The sequence below is a fragment of the Cydia pomonella genome, chromosome 26 (assembly GCF_033807575.1).
Source record: "Cydia pomonella isolate Wapato2018A chromosome 26, ilCydPomo1, whole genome shotgun sequence".
NCBI lineage: Eukaryota > Metazoa > Arthropoda > Insecta > Lepidoptera > Tortricidae > Cydia > Cydia pomonella.
In genome coordinates this window covers 3,482,412-3,499,194 of record NC_084728.1, presented here as the reverse complement: position 1 = coordinate 3,499,194, position 16,783 = coordinate 3,482,412, and the positions used below count along the sequence as shown (strand labels likewise).

General features: G+C 34.1%; 3 protein-coding genes and 1 long non-coding RNA gene across 5 annotated transcripts in view; 3 read left to right on the top strand and 1 right to left on the bottom strand.

The window, feature by feature from the left end:
* The window catches only part of LOC133532041 (uncharacterized), a 331,954-nt gene that overhangs the window by 219,989 nt on the left and 95,182 nt on the right, over window positions 1–16,783 (top strand). The gene's annotated exons all lie outside the window — the stretch shown is intronic.
* Window positions 1,683–6,908, bottom strand: LOC133531936 (putative uncharacterized protein DDB_G0282133). Its single transcript, XM_061870373.1, has 2 exons — window positions 6,818–6,908; window positions 1,683–5,405 (listed from the first exon to the last, which is right to left on the bottom strand). The coding sequence occupies exons 1-2, from the start codon at window positions 6,860–6,862 to the stop codon at window positions 2,769–2,771; spliced, it is 2,682 nt and encodes an 893-aa protein (XP_061726357.1). The 5' UTR covers window positions 6,863–6,908; the 3' UTR covers window positions 1,683–2,768.
* Window positions 11,710–14,691, top strand: LOC133531938 (uncharacterized). Its single transcript, XM_061870375.1, has 3 exons — window positions 11,710–11,870; window positions 13,239–13,526; window positions 14,394–14,691. The coding sequence occupies exons 1-3, from the start codon at window positions 11,820–11,822 to the stop codon at window positions 14,646–14,648; spliced, it is 594 nt and encodes a 197-aa protein (XP_061726359.1). The 5' UTR covers window positions 11,710–11,819; the 3' UTR covers window positions 14,649–14,691.
* LOC133531937 (uncharacterized) lies at window positions 15,350–16,758 on the top strand. Its single transcript, XM_061870374.1, has 2 exons — window positions 15,350–15,507; window positions 15,899–16,758. Exons 1-2 carry the CDS (start codon window positions 15,361–15,363, stop codon window positions 16,727–16,729), a joined length of 978 nt encoding a protein of 325 aa, XP_061726358.1. The 5' UTR covers window positions 15,350–15,360; the 3' UTR covers window positions 16,730–16,758.

Below are 16,783 nucleotides of genomic sequence, written 5' to 3'. Positions count from 1 at the left end.
CTTATACTAACTTCTCACTATTCTTTACATGAGGCGCCACAGTCAACTGCACCATTAAATTTGTCTTATACCCTAACAACTAAGTATTTAATAAGCTTATGTGTCAAGCTGTAACGTTGGAATGTCAACCTTAAACTGACTATCGGTAGGTTTATTTTTATTGAACTTAGCGATTGTCTTTTTCAAATTGAAATTAGAACAATATTTTTAGCTTCGTCTTTTGAAGTCCGCTTCAAAGATCTGATGATAATTAGAACTTATTCTTAGGAGTTCGTGATGAACGCCAAATAATCTGATTTAGGCTCTCATTTTAGTGCCCCATATTTTCAGGATCTTCTCTCACTCACTGAACGTAAGCGCGAGCGAGACGGCTATGAAAGTTATTGAATTTTAATTTTTTGTAACATACAAAATGTTAACATACAAAAAATATAATAGATCAACATGGCTACCCCAGTATGCGCCAAGTGGGTGTGGTCCGGTCCTCTATTTCCTAGGAAGATCGGAAATAACGACCGGTTTGGCCTAGTGGGTAGTGACCCTGCCTACGAAGCTGATGGTCCCGGGTTCAAATCCTGGTAAGGGCATTTGTTCGTGTGATGAGCATGGATATTTGTTCCTGAGTCATGGGTGTTTTCTATGTATTTAAGTATTTATAAATTTATATATTATATATATATCGTTGTCTAAGTACCCTCAACACAAGCCTTATTGAGCTTACTGTGGGACTTTAGTCAATTTGTGTAATAATGTCAAAAAAAAAAAAAAAAACGAAATACAAAATACTTCACGTTGACTGTCAAAATCCATATAAAAGAATTACCGATGTCGAGAACGCCGTCTATATTTAGACTTTACCGGCTTTTTCCATTGTGTGCAGTTTATTATATTTGTTTGACATTTAGAATTTATTCTAGAAACAATCTAGACTAGTATTTTTTATACTACATTTTTTTTGTATGACTATATTTTGTGAAAGTTTTAGTATTAAATTTGATCTATGAATTATATATGGAATAATATTTACAACATCAATAAATTGCTCTGATAATTAGATTAAGATAATTATATGTAATACTGTCTTACTATTCATAAGTGCTTGTTGCTAGGCCTACATGAATAAAGTATATTTGAATTGAATTGAATTGTTTAAGTTTATTACTCAACGAGGGGGGGGGCGGCTTTAGGGTCGGCAACGCGCATGTAACTCCTCTGGAGTTGCAGACGTACATAGGCTACGGAGACTGCTTACCATCAGGCGGGCCGTATGCTTGTTTGCCACCGACGTAGTATATAAAAAAAAACTTTTATTAGAAATGTATTATTTTTATTTACTGCACTCACTTGTTCTCTAGTGTAATAATTAATAATTGATAGTAATAAATAAATATTATAGGTCTGTATTACACAAATTAACCACCAAAAAAGTCCCACAGTACGCTCAATAAGGCTTGTGTTGAGGGTACTTAGACTAAGGTTTATAATTTATAAATACTTAAATACATAGGAAAAATCCATGATTTAGGAACAAATATTCGTGCTCATCATACAAACAAATGCCCTTACCAGGATTTGAATCCGGAACAGTTAACTTCATAGTTAGAGTCACTACCCAGCCACTAGGCCAGACCAGAAAGGTCGTCAAAATAGAATGGATTTTTTAAAGAAATAAAACCACATGATTATTTCAAATATTTTTATCAAGAATTATTAACATCTTATAACTATTTAACATTTCCAAACTTACAGCAAAAATACATTTTTAGTTTGGATTAAACGTACATATTATTCTCAAAAGAATTTTACATTTCACTTTATGAGAGTTTTATAACCGGCTATTTAGATTTAGGGCCTGTTTCACAATGTCCAAGTAAAGTCCTGAATAAGCTACTTGCCACTTATCTGACAAATAAAGTCATCGTTGGCGTTTCACAATCTTCAAATAAGTTAACTAGTAGATAAAGTGCTAAGTTTTGCAGAGAATTTTATCTGGCAGTTAATTTATTTGTTGATTAGCTACCCAATACTTTTCGGACATTTTGAAACAGAGGGCCTACCGCGAACCACGTTCGACGTGTTGCCTCTCTGTCGCACTTGTAAATTCGTACGTAAGTGTGACAGGGAGGCAACACGTCGAACGTGGTTCGCGGTAGGCCCTCAGGCCCTTAGACCAATATAAGTGTGCGACGATTTTGATAGCACACGCAGTGCAAGTGTTATTTATACGTCATAATAATTGGCGGACGGTAATGGTGGCGGGAATATTAGTGATAACATGGACCTTTAACTTGTACTTAAAAATATTAAGGGTGGGTATACAGAGTGGGCTGAAAATGTGTTGACATTTATTTTTTACTGCTGCATATAGTTTAATTTTCAAAAAAGTATCTATTAAAACTAAAGGAAGATATAGAAGATAAGTGCTTTTTCAAGTTTTAATGCCATTTTGTAGGTTTGTTTTGTAAGTAAGAAAAAACCCAAAAAAAATATCAACGTATTTTTGGGTACCTGTAAGGTAATTACATCGACAGATTATAACAGTGGTGGGCAAAGTACGGCCCGCGGGCCAGCTCAAGCTCGCCAAATGATTTCATCCGGCCCGCCGCCGGTCCTATGAAATAATTAGTATATAGCATTGGCACACAATCGCAAATCAAAATACATTTTTGTTGAAATTCTGGCTCTCTTAAACCCCTTTAACTTTCTGGCCTCCCATGAGGAAAGTTTGCTAAAAATTGGACTATAATATATGTAATATCTATTGACTGTTAGCTGCACATGTTTACTGCATTGTTTATTTTAACCACAGACGGCGCCTGTGGTAAAGTTACTGGTGTAATTAAAGATCCATATAAACTTGTCGAATCTGATGTTAAAGCAGGCACAGACATGAATGAAGACTCAGGATAAAAGGCGTCAGTCAATGATAAAACAAAAGGAACACAAGTTTCACAGCTACCGGTTTCCATACAAAATAGATTTGGATTAAATGTAGATATAGGAACGATAGAACTATATATTGGTGGTACATATTCGTTGCAAGCCACTGGTATATCAAAAATTGGTAGAATAGAAGCTGTGGATTCTGTAATAAGGTTACAATTATAAGGATTAACTGGAGGGAGATTTACTAGAGGTGGGGTTGGTAATCTTTTTGAAAGCAAGTTTGACATTATATTTGTAGTTAAGGAATTTACGATTTTGTTAATAGGTGAAATTGCAGCTGATGCTCCTGATATGCAATCAGCTTGATTTAGATTCGATGTTATTAAAGGATATGAAGGAGGAACGATTGGTTGAATAGAAGTACAAACGGAAGGTAAATTAGAAATAGGAGAATAACAAGTGTCAGACAACGATAAGGAGGGTATAACACTTATTGTTGAAGATGGTATGTTGTTAACAAATTGAACTTGGGGTAGAGATTGTATTGGGATAAACGTAGGGGTAATTATAGGATTAAGTGACTGGATATTGTTGTTACAAAATGAGTCTTGATTCAAAATAAAAGGTTGAACGAATGATTGAGGACATGGTGAGTTTGTTATTGCCATATTCGGTACAGATGGAGCTATATTCTTTATCATAGGAGAAATAGTGTTAACTGAATTGATGGATGGAGCTAGCATAATATTTGTTGAACTTGGTACTGCAGTTTCTGAAGTACAAAATGAGATTGGGTTCGATTGAGTTGGAAGTTGTGCGGGGCATGAAAGCGAATCTAGGGAGATAAAATTATTACCTATTGGTTGGCCGTCAATTAATGTTTCACCAAATGGTAAAATGTTTATGGAAGTAGCAGAAGCTTCGGCTCGCTTTGATTTTTCCATATTTATCATTTGTAATGCTTGAGCTAAGTTATCATTGGGTGTAAACATTTGAACGCAATTACAGTTATTATTTTGGTTCCATTCATTTTCACAATTGCAAATTTGGCTATTTTCGATATTTATATTAGCATCGTTATTCTTCTTTTGATACAAATTATTTTGTGCTACGTTAAACAACTGAGGGCACCCTTGGTTATTTTGATTTATTACTTGACCAAGACAAATATTATTATTTTGGTTCTGAGAACAATCGACATAGTTGCTTGATGAAGCTGCTTGTTTATTAAGAAGAGATTCTTTATTGTATATAGGAATTGACCTTAACTGAGGACAGCCTTGGTTATTATTTTTATTCTCATTCATATTGTCTTTGATCATTCTCGCTATATTCACATTGCTTGCAGGTTTACAATTGTCGTTTACCACGTTATTATTTTGGATATAAGGCATATTATTCTGAGCGGAAACCGTTCCTTCTTGAGGGCATCTTATGTTGTCATCATTGCATTGTGCAATAGATTTAACGGCAACATTTTCAGATAGCATTTTAGGTATTATATCATTTCGAATTCTTAATACATTTTGATATTCTGTCATAATATTTGGGTTGATTGAATTTTCGCAATTAGCATCGTTATTAACATTAGATTGAGACGTAAATATATTATTTTGTAAAGCTTTGGCTTTCATTAAATTATTATTTAACCGAATCATATGAGAAGGAGAAATGTTTGGCTCCACGTTTGGTTCATTTTGTATATCATTTGAAAAACACTGCACACTCTGTCTAGTATTCGCATAGTTTTTTAAATCATTGAAATAGGGATCTTTATTATTAGAAGAATCAAATGCTAGCGTATTAGGAGTTGGACTAAGATTTGTAAATAATGATGAGCATCTAGCAGGATTAGACAATGACCAATCACATTCTACACTGCTTGACAAATTACTTGAGTCTTCTGAATCACACCTCGTACATGGCATATTTACACGAGGAAACGTCGGTTTAAATTGAGGTAATGACGGAAAACTATTAAAAGGAGACGAAGGAAAATTGTTATTTGACGAATATTGCTCTTCAGATGATGCACATATAGTGTCACGCAATTCTCTTTTCAAACCATTTGAAACAGGATTTATATTAATTTTAGGGATTATTGTTAAAACCGAATTAGAAGTAGAAGTAGTTGTGATTTGCGATGTTGTGTCTAAAGTTACATCATTAAGTGAACTTGTAGGTTCAGAAACTGGATTTTGTACAAGAACATTTGGTTGAATATTGATTGATGCTGGTAAATTTATAGTCCATGCATCTGCCATTAAAGTTTGATCATTATCAGTACCTTCAATTGGTAATAAATTATTTTCACTTCCAAGAGGTAATCCGATAATAAGCTGGAAGTTTTTCGGTGTTGAGGTGTTGAGGACTGAAGAGGTTGGGATGGTATTTTCATTATTGACTAAGATTATATGTGATGTTGAGTCGTCATTCGATGATGATTCCGAAGATGTCAGTGATGGTATTGCTGATATACTTGAAAATGGTAATCCACCGATGGAATCGAATAGCAGTATCTGAAAATATAAAATAAACTATAATTTTAATGAACAAAGCATAATCTTGAAATGGTAACAAGTAAATACAGCCAAATTTCTATAAATATAATTTAAATTTGTTGTTTTAACAGAAATATTAATGTCATTTATTTAGTCAAACGTAAGAAATCGACATTAATGATTGTCTTTCTTTTAAAATTGGTTAGTTTACTTTTTTAACGAATTTTTTGACATTTTATATGGAATTAGTAATTATTTTTTATAAAATATTAACCATATCTATGTGACTTAGGCATACGTTTTTTAATGTTATGATTGCGTACTAACGCCATTTATTCCGCAAAATTGATATTTAGAGGAAATCAAATGGAGATATTTAATTTCAATAAAAACGAAAAAAATAGGTACTAGTGCTTGACAAGCGAGTCATTTTATTTGCTTAGATTTTTATAAGGCAACAATTTTGTCTATTAATATTATTTCATACTAATTTTATTGCCAAGCAGGTTTTTTTTAATTACCGCATTTTCACAAACATATTTTAAGCTTCATTGCGTATATTTTTATTTAACATATTTGCTTAATCCCTAAACCAGCGAGCGTGTATGACGAATGTAATGAAAGTGACGGAAGCGAAAGAGGTATGCCAAGAAACAAGTGGAAATCTGGCTACCCCTCCGGGAAATAGGCGTCATTAATGTTTTTATGTATATTTGCTAACTTAAATACACGGTGAAGGAAGCGAAAGAGGTATGCCAAGAAACAAGTGGAAATCTGCCTACCCCTCCGGGAAATAGGCGTGATTATATGTATGTATGTATATTTGCTAACTTAAATACACGGTGCCCGCGAGGAAACAGAAAAAATTTAACAGTATATTCCGGATCGTATTTAGAGACAAGAATGTTATATAAACTTCTTTAATTCGCCAAGTTTCAGAGTTAATACCAATTTTTTTTATTGTGTTTCAGTGCATAACGCGTTTTTGATGGCGATGTTGCCACTATGTAACGTCCTTATTGACAGATAACAAAGTGACAAGGAACTTGGAAAAGACTAGTCTTTACGAAAAAAAATGTTTCAATTTATATTAATCCATAAATTCGATTTTGAAACGTGACGCACGCGTTTGCGTGTAGTCTCATTTTGTATTGGATTTAGAAAGAGCGCGCCAAGCGGGACGTTTTGGAAACTCAAAATCCTATACAAAATGAGACTTAACGCAAACGCGTTCGTCACGTTATGATGTCGATAAAATTTACACTAGTGGTACTGATCTGATGATGAAGTTGGAAACGGAAGTCCTGGAAAAAACAGACACATCGAGTTCAACCCACGTGGAGAAGTACTTGATAAACATGAAAATAAGAAGTACAGTCGGCAATGAAAGTGTCACATTTTTTATGATATTCTTCTATTGATATTCTTACCTGACATACAAAAAAGGTGGGTAATGTGTTTAGGGGAGCCCCCATCCTGCACTGCACTGGCACAAATGTCCATATCTGCAAAATCCACTCATATTTGTAACCTTTCTTATCTTTACATGATAAAAACAGTGTTATTTATTTTACTGGGTAATCATTGCAAAATATATAATCAAAATGTAACAGTTACCTAACTTGTAACAGCAAGGTACACCTTGTATACTTTTATTATGTCATTATACTTACTAAGCGTATCTACTTTAGCAAAAGATTCATAAGATTAGATGAGAGGAAGAAGAAAATTCTGCCGCGCTCGAGTAACTCCAAAAAACCGTTCTTGGGCTCCCCTACCAATATTCATCTCTTTTCAATTTCAACGTTTTTTACGCTCAGTAAAGGTCTTAATAATAAAATATGAAAATAAATAATCGTGAAAAGAAAATAACGACTTCACAAAACAATTTGAAATGCCATCAATTTTACATTACGATACAAGTGCGAAAAGTAGGAACTCGTGTCGATTTAAAACACTCCGGTCGTGTTTTAATTTATCGCCACGTGTATTGTACAACTTTTTACAGTAGATGTAGCCGCCGTGCAGGTCAGGATCTCGACGACTTAAATAAAACTTTGATTCTTAGTGAAATGTTATAATTTTCCAATGTACTGGTTACAAGGGTTTAATTGCCAAAACGGTTAAATGTCGAAAGTGGTTGGTTATTGAAAGTATAGAAGATGATGAGAGAGTTATTTTGCAATATTTGATCAGTACAAAAGGTGGTTTAAATTCAGGTGCTTCTAATTGGCCGCGATACAGATTATGTGGAGCGCTCCTATTGGTGCTTTTGAAAAGCCTCCGAATACTAGCCGAGCTCGACGGCTGCGTTCAGCTACTGCATTGGGAATATTTTTATATAATAATAAATTGCATTCGCAACAGTACATAATATGGCCCTTTAAATTTTCGACATACGCATGTACCTATAGTAGCGATAAATTAAAACACAACCGAACGGATTGTTCAATGTAGGTACAATCGGGGATATTCGCGCTGAACCACCTTTAGGGCGAAAATCTTTTAAACGTCTTGCAGGCGGTGAAGCGATAACACAAAAATGATGACCAATAGTATGGCACTCAAAAAAGTGGGTATCGAAAAAAATAGTTTAGCTCAGGTAAAGTTTATTGTCGTCCGTTGTCTTTGTGGCCGGCATTTGCAAACTAAGATAATGAAACCTACATGCATCCTTTGACGAACGGTTTGGCCTAGTGGGTAGTGACCCTGCCTACGAAGCTGATGGTCCCGGGTTCAAATCCTGGTAAGGGCATTTATTTGTGTGATGAGCATGGATATTTGTTTCTGTGTCATGGGTGTTTTCTATGTATTTAGGTATTTATAAATATTTATATATTATATATATCGTTGTCTAAGTAACCTCAACACAAGCCTTATTGAGCTTACTGTGGGACTTAGTCAACTTCTGTAATAATGTCCTATAATATTTATTTATTTATTGGTTATCTTTATGGGGAGGCAAAGTTTAGCCTAAACAACAACTAATAAACAGTCCTTACTACCTATTGTTTGTCTCATTTACCTGCTTTTACCCTTTTCATTATTAAGATAAAGAATTCTTAATGCATCGTAATTGGTTATCTCTATGGGAGGCGGAGTTTAGCTCGCTGGCAAGGATCGAGGCAAAAAAAAATGAACTGGTTCACCGCGAATGCCCCCAATTGTACATTACGACCATAGTTCATCTTAAAACATATACAATTACCCCCTTATTAATAAACGTGTATTAAAGTTACGATGCCGCTAATCATCGTTTGTTCCTTTCCGACGTATTGGTATGATGGAAAGGGACAAACGATGATTAGCGGCATCGTAACTTTAGTACACGTTTGTGAATAAGGGGGTTTAGAGTCGAACCACTTTTCAAGTTAAGTTTTCACGCCAAGTTCTACGTCAAATATGGAGCTTATAGAGATACGAGTATGTATGCATTCTTACTACTAAGCTTATAAAAAATTTGTGTGGTCAGAGTCTAATCCCAAGGCTTCAAATAGGTACGTGTCGTTAATGTGTTCCGTTCTGGTTTTCATCAGCAGTTCCACTTCATCAAATGTCACTGTTCTATATATTGCTTGATTTGTTGATGAAAATACAAAAAACTCTACCTTTATGAGTTCCCAGCAAACTCGGTTCTCTATACAAACGTAGTTACGATCTCATTTTAAAACGACTAGCTAGATTACTCTGAAACTTTGTACTTACAATAGGATAAGGTATATCTAGGGCTGTAATTAGTTTATGTAGCTTCAGATGCCATAGTTTAAAAAATACAGCGAATTTAAAATTTTCATTTTTTTTAAATAGCCTATTTTGTGTCCCACTGCTGGGCAGAGGCCTCCCCTTTTTTCCGCCACTCATCGCGGTTTGAAGTATGTTCCCGCCAGTCTCTGCAAAAAGCGTCGAGGTCATCCCGTCATCTCTTTGGTCTGCCTCTGCCCCGGCTAATCTGCGGTGTCCATTCGGTAGCCAATTTGGCCCACCGATCCGGGTGCATACGGCAGACGTAAATTTTCATACAAAACTTGTTTTAGCTCTAAGTATTTCGTTTTTTTCAGAAGGTGGAGTAATTTAAACTAATTTCAACCCTATAGGTACTTCATGTCATTGTATGTGCATAGTTTCATTACAATCCAACGCGTAGTTTAAAAATGAGAACGAAACTCGGTTTGTTTGAGAAGGTGAAATCCGGCCGAGCTTTCCGAGGACTCTTAAGGCCATCAGAACTAAAATTTGTCAAAAATAGGACCAATCTGTACTGTAAGTATATGCTTTAAAAAAAATATTTCCAAACTGTAACAAACATAAAACTTAGTGCCTATGTGAGCTATAGACCTTACGAATATAAATAAAAACTGAATATATGTATAGCTACGCCATTTTGAAAAAAAAATCGAAAACTGAATCGACAAAAAATCACCTAACCTATTCACAACATTTTACAAAAAATCGGTTGAGATTAGCAACCGGTAGAGGAACATCTGGACATATATACGAAAGCATTTTTGCCCAATCTCACACTGAGCTGACCCTCGGTTAATAAAACATTCAACTGAATTTCGAACCTCCTCAGAAAATTTAAGTCGGTAAAAAAAATCTTATTATCCCAGAAGTATACAATACATTAATTAATTTATTTAAAGTTATTATTTTGTCTCATGCTAATAAACATGAGACAAAATAATAACGTAAGAATAAAAAAAAAACTACCTGCATAATAAATATGTGTTTACTCTCATATATCTCTTTTCCTACTTTATATTTTTTGCTAATTCTATGAATCGAATCTAATTAAAGATAAATACACCGTGACATGAATTTTGAGTGAATGAATTTTCAGTGAAACTGAAGATAATATTAGCGGGTCTCTATTGTTTCCCATAAAGTTTTAAGTCATAATGTATTGTTTGTCCGCATTTTCGTTAGTCATAATTTGGTTTTTCTCAGAAACGCGTAACTTTTCAGGATTGCCATAAAACAAACCTAACCTAACCTAACCTATCTATAGAATAACCTGAGGAAATTCCTGAAAAGTTAACGGTTTCAGAGTTATGACTAATGATAATATGACTATCATTACATTATGACTTACAATAATTATGTCAAACAAAGGGATCCGAATATTAGCATACCTAAGAATCTAAGAATATACGTACATATTTGCACATTATTTAATTCATCTATTTACGTATTAATTAGACAATCTACCGATCATGTCTTAGTAATGAATACGAAGATAGTTTGGTCGAAATAAAATGCCGAGTGAATGTTTGTTGAATGGCGTAAATGTAACCTACTTAAAGATTTACCTACATGAAATCGTTTTGATGTTATATAACTTTATTCATGACTAAACATTTTAATTGGAACACCTTTTCCTTTTGCCTCTTTTTGAAAAATCTTACCGCTTTTTTAAGTCACAAATATATAAGAAATTTTGAGGATTTTTTCTAGTCACTTAATTGATTCAAATCCTGTTTTTTTTTACCTTATCTTGATAGGAATAAATCACAGACACAGGTCTAAAATGCACTTTAAAAATTGGTAACAATTTATGTATAAAGGCTAAAATGATGAAAATTTCTTCTAAAAATGCGCTATTTGATTTTTGAGGGAACTCATCAAATACCTTTTTTAAACTTACAACAATTTAAAATTCAAAGGTCCCGAACACGCACAGAGAGATAAGAACAGGAACATAAGACCCTACATACATTTTCAAACCTCTGGATGAGAGGATTTCTAACCTAATTTTTAGTCACCTTTTATATATTTTTTCGATACCAATTTTCTCTACTCTATACAGGACAACCAGGGTTTTTACCCACAATTTTAACCACCATATACATAATGACAGGTATTTGGATATATAAATTTCAATCGCTAAAATAAATAAATAATATTTACAAAGTTAAATCCGTAAATATTAAAGTAAGTACAACAAAAATTGTGATGTAAAATGTTGACGATAGAAGAAAGTTCGTGATAATCAACAATTTCTATAATCTATAAAAAAAAACTAACTTATCGAATTCCTCAAAATTGTAACCAACATTTCGTAATAATAATCAACAATTATTAATAAACCTTACCAATATAAATGCAATTTTTATTACCTAACTATTTCGCCATTTACTGACATACCTATTTTACAATTTTACTAGTAACACAAATAGATAACGCATTTAAAACACAAAACCTAAATACATTTGGCGGTTACGACTATCTCAACAATAATTTAATAATTTTAAACTAGTTTTTGACTTAAGTGACAGTTGACATAGGTTTCATTCGTGTGGACTAACGTTTTTGTAACAAAATATTGCTTAAAATGGAACCCCTTGCAATAAATAACCTATAAATACTAGTGTCGAAGCTGTAATAACGCATTTTGTGGAGTTATTTTTATTTTTCTTTGGGAAAGTATTCAAAATGGCGCACAGCTATATTTTGCTTGCTTTTCTTCAAGTGTTGTGTTTACAGGTACATTAAACTTTTTTTTTAATCTTGCTGTCAAACGAGTAATTAAAATATCTACATTTTATATACACTTATAAATTTAGTTCCTATAATTTATGATGATAGGTATTTGTTTTACAAGTAAATCATAAAGATATAATAGTTATTTGTTTTACAAGCCTTTGCCTCCGAGTGAAACACAAAATTTTTGACAACTCCAACGCAAGGAAATACTGACTATGCAATACCAAAAAAAACAAAAACAAATCCAAATGAACGTAATAAAAATAATATTATTCAAAATCATCATTTTAAAGTAAATTCTACCAGCTAACAGGAAGGAAACATCTCATAATTTGAATCTGATTACTTTTCCCCACACGTGGATAAAAAGCAACTTTCTCATTAGTTTTGGAATAGTCAAGAGGGCCTTTACCAGTTGGTGTGAAAAATATAAAGAACTGCTATCATCGACATCACTATACTCAGTTAAAGACTATTGAGAACTAAATATATATTAAAATTTTATTTTAAAAGTGACTTTAAATAGTTTTTTTTTGTATTTAATTTTTTAATATTGTTTTATGACTTTTTGATATTATATTAACTAAGAGCCCTAGTATTATGACATTTCATGTTTAAATTGAGTAAATTAATGATGTTTATATTTTTAATTTGATTATTTCCTTTTTTATATTTTATTTGATTTTGATGACATCATTGGTTTAATGTCTTATTTTTTAAATTTTTGTTTGTAGCTTATTATGATTTGGTATACATGTGAGGAATTTATGTGAATTTGTATTTTTTTAAGTGAATATAACATGTAATTTCTAATTATAAACCAAAATTTCTATTGAATCAAATCTATGACAATAATAACTTTTTTTAAATAACTTTAGATAGCTTTTGCAAAGGTTTTACGAAATTTTTGTACATGTAACTATTATTGAGTTCTTAAACATACAAAACGTGCATGCGTAGTATATAGTAGTATTTGTTCTCAAAATCTTTATACTCTAAGGTCTATAGAAAACATATCTAATCAAGAAATACAAGGACCTAGAAATAATTAAAATTAAAATAATTATTTGGGAACATCCTAGCCCCAAAGCAAAGCCTCTACTATGGGTATTAGACGACGATATACATACTGAAATAGTTAAATACATACTTAGATACATGTATATAATACGTAACCCAAGAACAAATATTTGTACACACAGTATACGCCCTTAGCAAGATTCTAACCTGGGACCTCCTAGTTCGCGGGAGAGTCACTACGGACTACGTTAGCAGGCCGTTAAAATTCGAAGTTATATATCTCTTTGAAACTCTCCCAAAGCATGTACAATCAAATTATATATATTTCTATGTGTTATTTCTTTTCAGCATGTCTACTCCCAAGCTATCTGCCCAAACCCCTGCAGCTGTCCATCACAGGTCTCTGTGACTAAAACTAGCATCCAGAACCCAGTAATGGTCAACCCGCCGTGCCAGCAAGTGGTCACGTCGTGCCAGCAAGCCATCGCGCCGTGCCAGCAAGTCGTCGCACCGTGCCAGCCTGTGTGCCAGTGTCAACCCTTGTGCCAGGCTTGCTATCCAGCAGTTAATGTTGCCACGCCTTGTGATCTGGGTTATGTAGCTTCGTATGGTATACCGTCTACAACTATTATTCAGGTATTTTTTTTTTCACTAACGGATTTGAGTGACCCTTTGCTGGGCAAATGCCTCTCACCTCGATTTCTATGACTCTCGATTTAGTACTTCCTCGGGCCAGAGGGCCTACCGCGAACCAAGTTCGACGTGTTGCCTCCCTATCACGCTTACACACGAATTTACAAGTGCGACAGAGAGGCAACACGTCGAACGTGGTTCGCGGTAGGCCCTCAGTTGTTGACGAAAGAGGACCCGTGCGAAATCACCTTTTCATACAAACGTAGTCCCCATTTTCCTCTTTGGATATTAACATTATTGAACATATTTTGACAAAATTAATTGTATATCAACAAGAGCTATGCTGCTACGTTTACTTTTGATTTACTTTTTTTCGAATGTTTATTGATTGTCAGAGTTGAGAACATTTAAAAAGAGAAACGTAGGGGCATAGTAATATCTTTGGTTAATATACACTAAATAAATGAAATAAAGTAAACTTATTTTCCATAATGTCAATATCTAGAGAGGAAAATGAGGACTACGTTTTTATGGAGAAGCAGCCGTCCCCTTTCCTCTTAATACGCTCGGAAATTACTAAAAAAAAAGATAAAATATAAAATAGACTGCGAAACATTCAAACAAACCGATTTGGCAAACGAAAGTAAATTTTACATCAAGTGAAGATAAAGGCCAGTCCAGACGGGACAATTTTTCGGCCAATCTGATTAAATTGCCAATTTAATCAGGTGGTGTGGACGCGAAAATGAAATTGAAGGACGTTGGCTTGCCGATTCTATTACGCAATTGTGTATGTGTGGACGCTAGATGATATTGACGGATTTTTTTAAATCATTCGCAGACCTAATTTTTTTTTATTAATTATTACAGGATGACTCCGTAGCAAATAACTTAGTCAACGCCCTCCAAATGCTGATTGTTAGCAACCTTCTGGGTAACACTCTCCCTAACAACGACCTGCTGCTGGGCGCACCCATGCTTGGGCAACCGGCGTTGCTTGGGCAACCGGCGTTACTCGGGCAACCAGTTCTGCCAGGGTTACTCGGTTGCGGATGCGGATGTGGGTGCGGATGCGGCTTAGGCTGCGGTTGTGGCTGTGATTGCGGTGGTTGCTGTATATTTTAAGTATTTTTGTTTTTCAGTTTGGTAATAAATCGTATTTTCTTTATTAGTTTAGTATTTTTTATGTCACCATGTTCCGTTTTTTCTTTTCTTTAACAGCTATCTTCTGTGTTTGCTAATCAATTCTACCTCTTGAATTGTCGCGTCTGAAATACATTCAATTATTTGCGCGGCCCGCATGTTTGGACTTTGGACAAGCATTACTCAGGCAACCAGTTGTACCAGCAACATTGGGTTGCGTTTGCTGCCTGCCTGTTGCATATGGTGGACAAAATAAATGTATGTTGGGAACAAATGATTCTACAGGATTGACCTCAAGGCTTAGTAGTAAAAAAAATTGTGAAATTTGACTACAACAGCGTAATCCAAGAGTGCGTATTTATTTTACTGATACATTTTATAATTTTAACATTTTAGGTACAATATTATCATGAAATTACTCAATAAATATGTACTCATCAAATTTAATAATAAGCACGTGTTTAATTAACAAAGAATTTCGTGCTGTTTATTACTTTACAATTCTATAGGTATAAGACCAATAGATAAAACTGACTTTTTATGCCATACGGGATTTTAATGAATCTGGCACTTAAGCCATTATTGACATCGAATGAATACAAAATCCAATATATTTCAAGTAAGCGACAGTTAGTATAACGAAGTATATTCTGTGTTTTTAATAAAATTATTGCCTCACCCATTTATCCATTATATGAAACCTATAAATATAAGTAATGTACTATTGACACACTTTATGGTTTGCCGTTGTCACATACTTGGTGTATTTTATTTTTTAGAAGAATTTATTAAAATGACTTATCGTTTTATTCTCATTGTTTGTCTTCAGGTGCTTTGTCAGGTAATTATTTTTTTATATATTTTTTAATATATGTTGATTTTACAATAAAATAACGAATAAAAATTAGAACAAAACATTTAAACTAAAACTTTTTTAGTTAAATTATTGATTTATAAATCATTTATCAAATTGAATATAATTATATTTATTACAATTGCTCACTGCAAATAATATACTATGTATAGAACATTTTTATAGCTTTTTACACTCATAAATGTGATATAATTTAAATAATGTATTACTCAATGACTATAGTTTTGCAAAATATTTAAAACATAGAGTTCATAATTCATACAATGACAAAGTTACTTAAAATAATAAAAAAATATTAAATATATATATTTATATATTTACACTTTAGAACAAAAGACATGATATTTAATTTTTCTAGAATGCACACTCCCAAGCCATCAACCCTGCCATAGAACCTACTGAAGTTACCATCACCGAAGCTATAATAGAAAACCCCTTGGACAACCAACCAAGTTCTACGGAAGCCCCTACGACCGTCAACCAAGAATATGGTCCATGTGGGCTGCCAATCCATCTTTGTCAATGCAACCGCCGATCGAAGGTGACCATAACTGAAGGTTACTCTGATGTTGTCCAACAATCTGATGCTGCTCAATCGATTTGTCCACGATGTGGTCTGTCCGTCGAGCTTTGTAAGTGTGGTAACCAACCAGAGGTTGCCGAGGAAACTGCCAACCAGCCGAATAAGTTATGCCCGAACTGCGGTCGCCCGGTAGAATTATGCATCTGTGGTGCCCCTTCAGTGGTTGCTCTTGAAACTACTGAAGACAACCAATCAAATAATCCTCAATCTCTGTGTCCTAAATGCGGGCGCCCGATGGCATTATGTATCTGTGGTGTTCCTATAGAGGTTACCTCTGAGACAGCTATTTTCAACCAACCAAATAATCCTTCTTTATGCCCGAACTGTGGTCGCCCGATCGAGTTATGTATCTGCGGCAACCAAACTCCGGTGATTGAGGGTATTTCTCCTGTCATTGAAGGTACCTCTTTTGTGGTTGAAGGTACCTCTCCTATGGTTGAAGTTATTTCTGCTGAGGGTGACTCTCGTGTGATTATCTGTCCCAAATGTGGTCGCTCAGTGGAATTGTGTGTGTGCTCTAAAGACACAAGTGCCACTCAAATGTGCCCTCACTGTGGTCATCCCATTGAGCTATGCATGTGTGGTGCTCATCATCATCATCACTAATTAATTTAATAACTAAACCTCTAAATTTTGGCGTTGTGTTATTATTACTATAGA

Excerpts from the sequence above, each read along its gene's own strand:
- LOC133531936 (XM_061870373.1), bottom strand. The coding sequence starts at position 6,862 with ATGGGGGCTCCCCTAAACACATTACCCACCTTTTTTGTATGTCAG. Across the intron at positions 5,406-6,817 it reads CCACCTTTTTTGTATGTCAG|ATACTGCTATTCGATTCCAT; the intron begins GTAAGAATATCA and ends TTATATTTTCAG.
- LOC133531938 (XM_061870375.1), top strand. The coding sequence starts at position 11,820 with ATGGCGCACAGCTATATTTTGCTTGCTTTTCTTCAAGTGTTGTGTTTA. Across the intron at positions 11,871-13,238 it reads TTCAAGTGTTGTGTTTACAG|CATGTCTACTCCCAAGCTAT; the intron begins GTACATTAAACT and ends ATTTCTTTTCAG. Across the intron at positions 13,527-14,393 it reads CGTCTACAACTATTATTCAG|GATGACTCCGTAGCAAATAA; the intron begins GTATTTTTTTTT and ends TAATTATTACAG.
- LOC133531937 (XM_061870374.1), top strand. The coding sequence starts at position 15,361 with ATGAAACCTATAAATATAAGTAATGTACTATTGACACACTTTATGGTT. Across the intron at positions 15,508-15,898 it reads GTCTTCAGGTGCTTTGTCAG|AATGCACACTCCCAAGCCAT; the intron begins GTAATTATTTTT and ends TAATTTTTCTAG.